The following is a 10804-nucleotide window of genomic DNA, read 5'->3' on the forward strand; positions in this document are numbered from 1 at the left end:
TATGCTATTAGTACACAAATAAGCTCTATTATCTTGTTATCGTTATCACTGCAACTAAGTGCATGCGCGCATTTTCAATGCAACTGCTTCATCTCTCTCGCATAGACAGACCTATCTCCACAGTCCACACTTTGCACTGTGCGAGGCTGCCAGGCAGCGCTTCATACGAATCGGTCATAAGATTGTGGTGTTTTTGCAATGTCAGCGTAGGTAATTATGATGTATATACACTTTATTTCAACTTCGGCATGGCAATATCTGCTGCTTTTACCTTAACACAGCCAACCAGTCGAGTCCGCTGCACTCGCTTACAGGCAGCAGAGCCCCGATGAGCCTCTCTGTCCCTCTGTCCAGTGCAGGCTGAACAGAGTGCTGAGGTATCAGATTTAATCTCTGAGCCCTCGGATAGGCTATTGCGCGACCTAATGGACGTTTTGTTTTAGTTTCAGGCAGCATCAATTCATTTCCTTTATTTTTACTCAACATTTATGCCCCCAACATTGATGACCCCAAAAAAAATGTAAGAGTTTTTGATTTAATTTCAGACAACAACAATTCAAATGTAATAATCGGTGGTGATTTTTAACTGCTACTCAGACCCATACTTAAGCCACTTCTAAACATGAAGTCTGGACCATGTCCGGCTAGCCAGAGCAGGATATTTTACGGTTTTACCTTTCTAGACATGAGGGGTCTTTGTTTAACAGCTGGAAATGGTCAGTTTTTTCGATGGTTTAGAGTTGGCGTGGGGAGGAGTGGAGTGCGGTGTGGAGGAGAGCCTGAAGAACAGAATTGGGCACTATGCCCAAAACGCGTGCACATGTCTCCATACACTGCATCCACAATGAGATCTCTGTCAAACACTTTTCTCACGACTCCATAACGCACATGTCTCACTGTGAAGTTCCTGATGCATTCAGACGCATTCAGGCGATAACGTGGGGTGGCAATATGCAAAAAAAAAAGTGAGCGCTTGCCTTTGTCACACCGCCCAAACGCCGCCAGTCAAAATAGTGGTCGCACCGTCGTAATAACGTTAACCTGTGGATGATTTTACAAGTGGCATTCAAGTCATATCTGACTAGTTTTCAATTTATTTATCCCCACAAAAGTTTGGCTATATGTCTCGATATAGGCTGATGCAACTATCACCCTCTTGCATTTTTACAGCTGTCAAGTGCAATAGCGATATAAGCAAGCACTTCCATATGACAGACACGTCTTATCCTCCTTTGTTGGTTCCTTGCACTGCTAGAACCGCCCAACTCTTCCTTTGATTGGGTTAGGTTTAGGCATGAGGAGTGGCGATTGGTTAGTTTAGGTTAGTAAGGCAATCAAAGGCAGAATAGGGCGGGTCATGCTGTCGGGAGTTTTCTGAAACGGGAGGGGAGGGGATTGACTGGATGGACTGGAGGTATAACGCAGTGAAAGCTCTGGAGAGTTTGAAGTCGGGCAAAACGGTTAATTGCAGTTAATTAATTTTAACCGGTTACGTTCTCAACGGCAGTTAACCGACTTCCGGTTAACTGTTTATATCCCTAGTGTGTATCAGCTTTAAATGTCCAATACAGAAGAGCATTAAACAAATCTGCAAAAACTATATTTATTGAAATGTGATCGTCACGTTACATAACGTTATAGAGCCCAAATGGTCTGCCCATAGCGTCACTTTACATGGAGGCTATGTACGAAATTATTTGCATCTGGTAAACCAACATTTATCTTCCATAATGAATTAAATCATAATGCTACAAAGACATGAGCTAATCACCACAGCACCACACAGACCATTTCGTCCGGTATAACGGACGTAAATGTGTCCAGGCCACTGAGATAAATATGAATCTTTATTATATATAAAACGAAGGTTTTTCTTGCAAAACCTGCAAAAATCATTCACATTGGTGGTAGCCATCGCGTGCTAGCAGTACCGAATGTCTAATGTTAGCTCCTTTGCTAATAATAAAGGGTGCAGAGTGATGACGCTAGTGCTGCATGATTTGGGGGAAAGGTGCGATTAGCGATTATGGTGGACAATATTGCGATTTGCGATTGCGATATAATAAACACATGGTATCTAGGGATGTGCCGGCATGAGTTTACCTTGGACAAAAATACCACGGTTTCACATATCACAGACTAAAATACATGAAATATATTACAATTTAAAATATATTAAAACTAAATAAATAAAACAATTTGAAATAAAATCATCTTTACAAAAAAATAAAACATTTTGAGACATTTGCCTGTCCCAAACATGTAAAAAAGAAACAGAAACATAGAAACTGCACTGTGTTACAGCACATAGAAGATGGCTCAGACTGCAAAGTTAGTTACATGTCTGTCCAGTAATACAATCATGCACCCCGTTTATTTATTTTGTAGCGACATATTTTGTAAACGCCACACTCACGTGACGCTTCTTGAGAGCCAAGCCCCCAGCAATAGCACTGGGCTGTGAAGCCACTTGAACATGGTGGCGAAGCTCTGTATTGCAAATCACGTGACGCCATGCAGCCCAGAAAGGAAAATCCCCATCCACTTGCATGGGGACCCCGGGAGCTGTTAAACCCAGGGGAATTTTTTCTGGGTGTCACTCAAAGTATAAAACGACTCTTTTAATGATAAAATATTTTTTTATGGGGCATTTTCTCTTCAGAAGCCACTAAGAGCCATATACGGGTGTATTTTCTTCTTTTAATACATCCATGGGTGGGAGGGGTGGGAGACGTCATGGAATACGTCATGGCACACATGCGCACTTCGCCTGAGGCCGCATGGTCAGGAAGTAAAACCAGGAAGAAAAACCCCCCATGATGACTTCATGCGCCAGTGAGCAGCCTCCGTCCGAATGCATGGGTGGGCGTGGCTCGTCCCCTATCCAGTTCTTTTAATAATCCATGCTTGAGAGAGAGGTGAGGTATCGTGCATCTGCAGACTTTATCAAGGGACCATGAAGGCGTCCTGTGACAGGCTAGTTAAAAGTCTGGATGTGCTGACAGTGTTTTGCTGCTACTATCAACCTTGTTAATCTCGCTATATTCTTCATCACAGCGGGTCACTACCCACTGTGCACTTAATCGTGCACTAGTTCTGTATAAGCACCTGCAGCTCTCTCCTTATTTTACTGACGTTCTCACTAATCACACGGCTGTTTACATGCGTTTCTGAACGGCTAGCTAGTTATTAGCATAGCTCGCTGTTAACGATCATGGATGTTCTCTCTCTCCCTCTCGGTAAGATGTAACCTTGCTGCGCATAACATTACTTATTTGCGGGAGTGCATGGGAGAAGTCTCCCACTAGTGTTGATGCCCAGTGTGATGGCAGAGAAACGTGTTTGCTGCGTCGCGTGTAACGTTTAGAGGCACACACACACACACACACACACTCAAAAATACGTGAAAATAATAATCACACACTTTTGCGGTTATGTAATCGCACGTGCTGACATCGCAATTGCGATTAGATTAATCGTGCAGCACTAGATGACGCCATATGTTGCACTGCGCATGTGCTCTGTGTGCTAAGCTGGTTGGCTGATGGAGTGGTCTATCAAGGGAGGTACACCCGCCCCTCCCTGTCCGCCAGATATCGCTCTGAATAGCCCAGCGTCCAGACTCTTCGTGACTGATAGCACACGTGGAGGCTGGGTTTACCCAGGTTACTACTACTGGGCTGCTAATGTTAGAGACTTGATGTTTTGGCGACAGGGGACTCCTGAGCTGCTAACGTTAGAGTCTTGATGTTTTGGCATGTGTTTGAAAAAGGTCGGTGACCGAAACGTCACAGAATAAATTCTTATTTGCAAGTTTGGACGGTGTGCGGGACTCCCTTTTTACAATTGACAGGGGACTCCTGACAGCTTCATTCCTGGGACCCCCCTTTGGCTAAAGATGGAAGCCAGCTCTATCACAGACTCCTCCCTGTCAGCAATGTTATTCTCTAAAAAGGAAATGGCTCTCCAGAATTTACGTTTTGTGGTGAAAAACTCTAAATTCTCAAAATCCTGAACCAGATCAGAAGAGTTCTGAATATAGCAGATGCTTCCGCTCATATACCAATTTGTTTTAATCACACCTTTTTGCGCGCGGTCAGACAGAACCTATCGTGCCTGGAGTGAGAAAGGGCTTTGTTCAATCAGAGACTTATACATAGATGGCCATTTTGCCTCTTTTGATCTTCTGAGGAGGAAATTTGAGTTACCCAACACGCATTGGTTCAAATATCTACAAATCAGCGATTATGTACGTTCTAAGCTTCGAGACTTTGAAGTTCTCCCAGACTAACACACTTTTTCTGAGGTCTTGTTGAGTACCCCCCACTCCACGCACCTTATTTCTAGACTAGTACATTTGTTCGATAACTATAACAGGGCCTCCACTGAGAGGATTAGAGAGGCATGGCAGGATGAACTCGGTGTTGATCTGTCGCAGACTATATAGGATAGGAGTTTGTCTATGGTCCAATTTTGTTCAGTCAACAGCCGACACCAGCTGACCAATTCAAAGGTACTCACCGTCTTCACTATTCCAAATCGAAATTGCACAAGATTTACCCATCTGTCTCAGTCACCACTGCGATAGGTGCCAGGTGTTAGAGGGTACACTGTCACACGCTTTCTGGCTTTGCCCTTTAATATTCGGATTCTTGGCTAAAGTTTTCGACTGGTATTCTAAGGCCTCCAAAGTAACTCTTAAGCCGGAGGCAGAACTTGCCATTTTTGGCTGCTCAGAATCCTCCCTACTTTTCCCCATGGCTGTGCAGCAATCCCTGACACAGGGGATGATTGTCGCCAAAATACTTATTTTGAAAGACTGGAAGTCCCCCTCTCCACCCTCCTTTCAGCTGTGGCTTACAGACATGGTCTCAGTAGTGCGCATGGAAAGACTCAGGTCTCTGAGGACTAACTCAATCAGGAAGTTCTCGATCATCTGGGACCCGTTTCTGGACTACCTGGATGAGGTCAGAGATGAGTAACTTCCACTTCCTCTCATGGACTCCCGGTGCGAGATTTTAGGTACAGTGTCTGTTGTAAACAGTAGTATATTTTAGTAGGTTGGTAGCACCATGTTGTAAAGTTTTTTGTTTGTTTGTTTGCTTTTTGTTTACATTTTTCATTTATTTTTTCCGTTTGAATTTGTTTGTTTACTTGTCTTGTCTTGTTCCTTTTGTCTTTGTTTGTTTTTGATAATTTAAAACCAAACCTGTACGGTCAACTGGATGTGGGATTCATGAGGTGGGAGAAAACAGTTTATTTTCAGACCAAGCATTCACATGGTCAATGTTGCTGTTGCATTATATTCTTACACGCAGTTTATCTGAAGACTATTTGTTATGGGTTCTGTTCAGTCTGTTGTTTTGTTTGGTTCTTTGCTTCGGTGTGCACACCCAATTTCTAACGGTACTGAACCGATGTCTGAAAAAGAAACAATAAAAAAACAATATACCAAAAAAAAGATAACGCTGTGGGTGGGACATTGCTCCAGATCACCAGGGAGCATGAACTACTGTAGGAGAGACAGAGGCTTCTTCCAGCTGCAGCAGGGCCAACTTAGCGCATTTTTTAATTAATTTATTATATCGGCAAACGGCCAATGAAAATGCCGATACAGATAATCGGCAAAATGCCACGCCGATAATTGAAGATGCCGATAATCGGTCGACCCCTAGTTGGGGGTAACTCATTAGAAAAGTAACATATTACATGTAATATATTACTTTTAGCAGTAACTCAGTAATATAACTTATTACCAATAGGATTTCAGTAATATTATACCAGTTACTTTGTCAAGTAACAAATAAAGTTACAAATTAAGTTACTTTTTTTTTTATCAAAGCACATATTTAAATAAAGATACAATCATTTCCTAATCAAATTGTGTGTTTTCATGCAAATAACCGTTATAGATCACAATAGAAAAAGGAAAAGGATAACATTTAGAATCTTGGATGGTTTACACTGACTTCAAGACAGTTGAAATTATTTTCCGGGTTGATTACGGGGCGGCGATGTCATTCTGCTACTGCTGTTATTTTGGTGAAAGTAATGCAAAAGTAGTGTAATAAGTAACAAGTTACTCTACACAGACATTAATATTGTAACGTATTACTTTCAAATGAGAGTAACTAGTAATATGTAGTCGAATTTCATGCAATTCGATCAATTCGAACATGGCTTTCACGTATCTCAAGATTCGTTGGTCCGATCGTCTTCAAACTTGGCGGGTGTGCTGCTGGGGACCCGAGAAAGTGGAGTATCAAATATTCAATTGCAATTCGACCAATTGGGGGGAGTGCTGCAAGCATGGGGACGACGAGTGAAGAATGAGATAGCATGGTGTGTGAATGGGGGGGAAGGGAAGGGAGGGGAACAGGCACTGCACTTGTTATATTAAGGGTTAAACCTGACTGAAATTAGTCTGTGTAGAGTGAGCTCTGCCACCCATGGTTTAATCTTGATGCTCTTACCTCTTTTGTGGAGCCAGCCCTCTCTGACTATACTGACTTCATTCATGGTAAAAGACGCTGTGTTGCAGAGAGGGTCAGGAGCAGGAGGTTGGGGAAGGGGACAGCGGATTTCTCTCTGGGCCTGTTCAGGTCTTAATCAGAGTCAACAGCAGTCTGAACAGCACCTGCTGAATGGCACAAATATATAAAGAAAACAGGCAAAATGATCATCTGTGAATATTTAACAAATATTTAACAGAGACAAAGTGGCATTTAGTTTAGACCATTTAGTTACAGGGTGTCTGTAAGTTTCATCAAGTTAAATGTAAGTTGATGCCAGTTAAAAATTACATACAAGACCAATGTTGCAAGTGAAATGCATGGAAGAAACAACCATACCCAACAACAACAGTACATGGGTCTGTGTGGATTGATTTATCATCAAGAAAAAAGTTAAAACTTAATTTAAAACTCAAAATGCTTTATCTCTAATTGTATTGAAAACCTTTTAAAGCCTTGGCCTTAAGGTTTTATATAACATAATTCAGGACATTTTAAAACATAGCAATGGGCAAGGAATAAGCTTAGGTATGGTGTGCCAATGTATTAGAGTGTGTGTGTGTGTGTGTGTGTGTGTGTGTGTGTGTGTGTGTGTGTGTGTGTGTGTGTGTGTGTGTGTGTGAGTGAGAGTGAGAGAGTGAGAGAGTGAGAGAGTGAGAGAGTGTGTGTGTGTGTGTGTGTGTGTGTGTGTGTGTGTGTGTGTGTGTGTGTGTGTGTGTGAGTGAGAGTGTGAGTGAGAGTGTGAGTGAGTGTGTGTCTTTTTAGGTTTTCTCATACTGTCATACTGTAGATTACAACCTAATGATTTAGACAATAAGGTAGGTTCACAATCCAAGTTAACAAGGTCCACCCAATACACTCTGGAGGGGGTAATGTTAGTGAACAATGTGAACCAATTCTTCAAGTTGAGTTGGGATAATAAAGAAATACAGTGCCGCTTGGTGAAACATCCAAATGCCCAATTTACCAGAAGATCATAACATAGTTTTACCTCCAAGAAGCATGGCAAGATAAGATTTCCAGATGTTTGAACAGACTTTGGCTTGTTGTTCTATCAATCGAAGAGAGAACCGGGCACGTATTTTGGGCCAAGAGTTTAAAAAACTTTAAATTTAAAACTAATTTGCTGGCAGGGAACTTGCTAGTTACAGCTACGTTACTTCTTATAACACAGACGAACTTGCAAGTATGCAGCTATTCGAAGTTGCTAGTCAAATCACGACATATTAACTCGTAGATGTTGGCTATTAGGGTGCCGTTTAGCTTGCATATTGCCTACTGTAACGTTGACAGCAGTTAGCTACAAGCTACAGAGCCAAGTTAACTTTCAACAAGCCGTTTACGGGGAACTACCATTTGTTTTTCTGGTTAGCATAATTCAGTTAAAGTTTGGCCATACATCTAATAACGCTGCATTCAATTCGTACCCGAACCCATATGGTACACAAGTAAATTATGTGTAATGTAATAACTCATTTAATGACCGTAACGTTAGCTTACTTGCAATTATTTGATGCAAACTATCAACACAAATACATATTTTAGAGCAAAAACTGCTAACGTTATGCTAACTACGCTTTTTTCCTTTTACCTTTTCAAAGTGTTTACTGACGTTAATATAACGTTCGCGTAGTACAGCATGCGATTCTTGTCCTAACTTAAGTTAGTAGTTAGCTAGTTAAGTGTTTGTTTATTGGTTTACATTAGCGATCATATGCCTTGTTGTACCGTTCCAGGTAACATTACGTTAGCTTTGCTAATAGCGAGTCAAACAGTCATCCGATTAGCTATGAGTTAATTTACAAGCTCTTCAACAAGTCTCATTATCCGATTATGTTTAATGATACGACTTTACAGTTAAACACACATTTCACTCTTTCTTTACCACACGTTGCTCTCTTCTTAAGGCAGTTTTGACAGGCTAGATCCAGAGCAGGCCATCCACCCAGGAAAACACCATGGGCTGACGCGTTATTATGGAACCCACCGCGGTTCCGGCAAAACCACGCCCTGTGCCCGCCTACGCAGCAGTCAAGCGCTGGGATTGGCCAGGCGCCCATGCTCATCCAGAGTCATATAGATAGAAGAGTCCCGACATCTCCATTCACTCCAATGGACCAGTTTTTTACTCCCAAGAGTTCCAGGAAGCAGGAAGTAAGGTCCTGGATATAATCGTGCATTCCTTTATAACTGGGGACTGGTAATCTTACGACTTCAAAGGTAATGAGCTGGGCGGTGACGTCATCAGAGCTGGTATTTCCCATTCCAAACTCGTAGGAGTCTCAGCAGCCCCAACCTCAAAAATCCATGATGGCTGCGCCGCGCAACAACAGTAGTAGTAATCGTAGTAATATTGTTTAGCACTTTTGTTTTGTTTGTGTCTCATTAAATCAGCTGTACACACAGCACTGCCTAACTTCTATCTGTGTGGACATGAGGCTGCAGTGTTTGTATGCGCAAAATGCCATGTTGTCAATTGTTATTGCTAACAATGGCTAGCCTGGCTAGCGACTGGATCTGACCAATGAACAGCGAACTTCCCAGCTCAAGTTTTCTGCAATTGGAACACTAACAAAACGGATGTGATGTCATTTAGCCTCCACATCCCAGTTATTTTGTGATAAAGGAACGGCAGCACTGTCGAGTTGCAGCAAAATAGACAGTTTGTGTTGTACTCTGAAAGGGTTTTTTCCCCCTTGAATCAAATTGTACATTATCAGCTTTATTTTAGCATGCAAAAGTAGCGCGATACCCATTCCTGGCTGTTCATTGGCTAATGAGTCTCGCATTTTGGTCCTCCGCTGACGCCACTCTCTCTCTAGAAGAAACTATTCTGATCCATGTCGAGTAAAGGCTCATTTATACTCCATTTTCATACGAAAATAAATGCGTCCGTTTCAAACTGTGTAATCGTCACTGCCCACATACTTCCATGCGTCTTTCACGATGGTATTGTAACAACACAGGCGAGGCTGGTTGCGAACCCGAAGTCTCCAACTTACAAGCCCAACACGTTAACCATCAATCCCTTTAGCTAAGGACCGATGTGCTCGCTTTATCCTCCCAGACACAGGATCGCTACACTACCTCCACCTGTGGGAAGCGCAGCCCCTGCGCTTCAGCGTACTACACGCCACACCAGCTTGGTGCAGCAACTGGCGGCGACCTTCGGCTCCCTCACGCATCCCATTCGGGGCTGCCTTCCGATGACCGCGCAGCCATCCATCCCACTTCTGACACCAATGTAACAACATAGGCGAGGCTGGTTGCGAACCCGAAGTCTCCAACTTACAAGCCCAACACGTTAACCATCAATCCCTTTAGCTAAGGACCAACGTGCTCGCTTTATCCTCCCAGACACAGGATTGCTACAGTAGGCCTATCATGTTAAGCAATACATCCACCAGTGGGCAGTAGAGAGTCAAATGTATGAGTGTGTGTGGGGTTTTGCTCCGTTTCATGCGTATCCGTAAGCTTTCAGATGACGGACAGAAAACGCACGAAATGAACGCAGAGTACGGACAGAAGGCTCTGTCCGTCTCCGTCTCCGTCTTTAACGTAGAGTAATTGGGCCTTAACCTCGCGTCACCAGGCTCTTTAATGTACTCTTGGGACGTTTGGCTACAGAAGTGAAGCCAACTTTGAGAAGCAAGCAGCATCTATTGAATGCTAGTTGAGACTATAGTTGAATGCCAACCAGCATGCATGGTTCTTTATTATGTTTACTTTTAGCTATTTTCTTTTTAGATTATTTTAAAATGTTTATGCAGCTTTCAAGTTAATACAGCCTGCAGGAGCAGACAGTTTATATTCAGCCCGTGTTTATATTCACCTGATCCCAACAGTTGCCTGTTTATATTTACTATTCCATTTGGGTTTTATGAGTAGCCTATTTATAATTATATATTTTACTTTTGGTTTTATTGATGTGTGATTGTGTGTGATTCTTGTACGAGCTGAAGACTGTTGACTGATGCCAGAATAAAGCTCTCCGCGAAATGATAAAAGAAAAAAATAATAGGTTACATGGTTCTTAGCTGGAGGAAGCAAGACAATTTTCTATAGCCTACCTATATAATAAAGCTTTTTATATATGGGTTTGTTTAATAGCCTATTGCATGTTTTTGTAGTTTGGTGTTCTACTTTCTTTCTTTTTTTACGAGTAGGGATCAGCCGAGCAGCATTTTGGTAAACAAACCGCGACAGTCTGCATGTCTGGGAACGCCCATACAGGCTCTAGGAATGCTTACAATAGAGGGTATGCATGTGATGTAAAAGGAGAGCCGGCATTC

The 10804-nt window shown here is 42.4% G+C and overlaps 1 protein-coding gene across 4 annotated transcripts in view; it reads right to left on the minus strand.

Annotated features, from left to right (window-relative positions):
- LOC310785602 (RAC-beta serine/threonine-protein kinase-like) overlaps positions 1 to 8454 on the minus strand; it is a 52828-nt gene extending 44374 nt beyond the window's left edge. Inside the window, exons 1-2 of one of the 4 annotated variants that reach the window (XM_083646734.1) lie at positions 8380 to 8454; positions 6474 to 6637 (exon numbers count right to left, since the gene is read on the minus strand). In XM_083646734.1, the coding sequence (XP_083502860.1) occupies positions 6474 to 6519 (46 nt within the window). In that variant the 5' untranslated portion in view covers positions 6520 to 6637; positions 8380 to 8454. Of the gene's footprint in view, positions 1 to 6473; positions 6641 to 8379 lie in introns of all 4 variants that reach the window. The other 3 variants (XM_083646733.1, XM_083646735.1, XM_083646736.1) reach the window with 3 other exon arrangements.
- Between the last annotated feature and the right edge of the window lie 2350 nt (positions 8455 to 10804).

The sequence above is a fragment of the Poromitra crassiceps genome (assembly GCF_964638095.1).
Source record: "Poromitra crassiceps genome assembly, chromosome: 1".
Lineage (NCBI taxonomy): Eukaryota > Metazoa > Chordata > Actinopteri > Beryciformes > Melamphaidae > Poromitra > Poromitra crassiceps.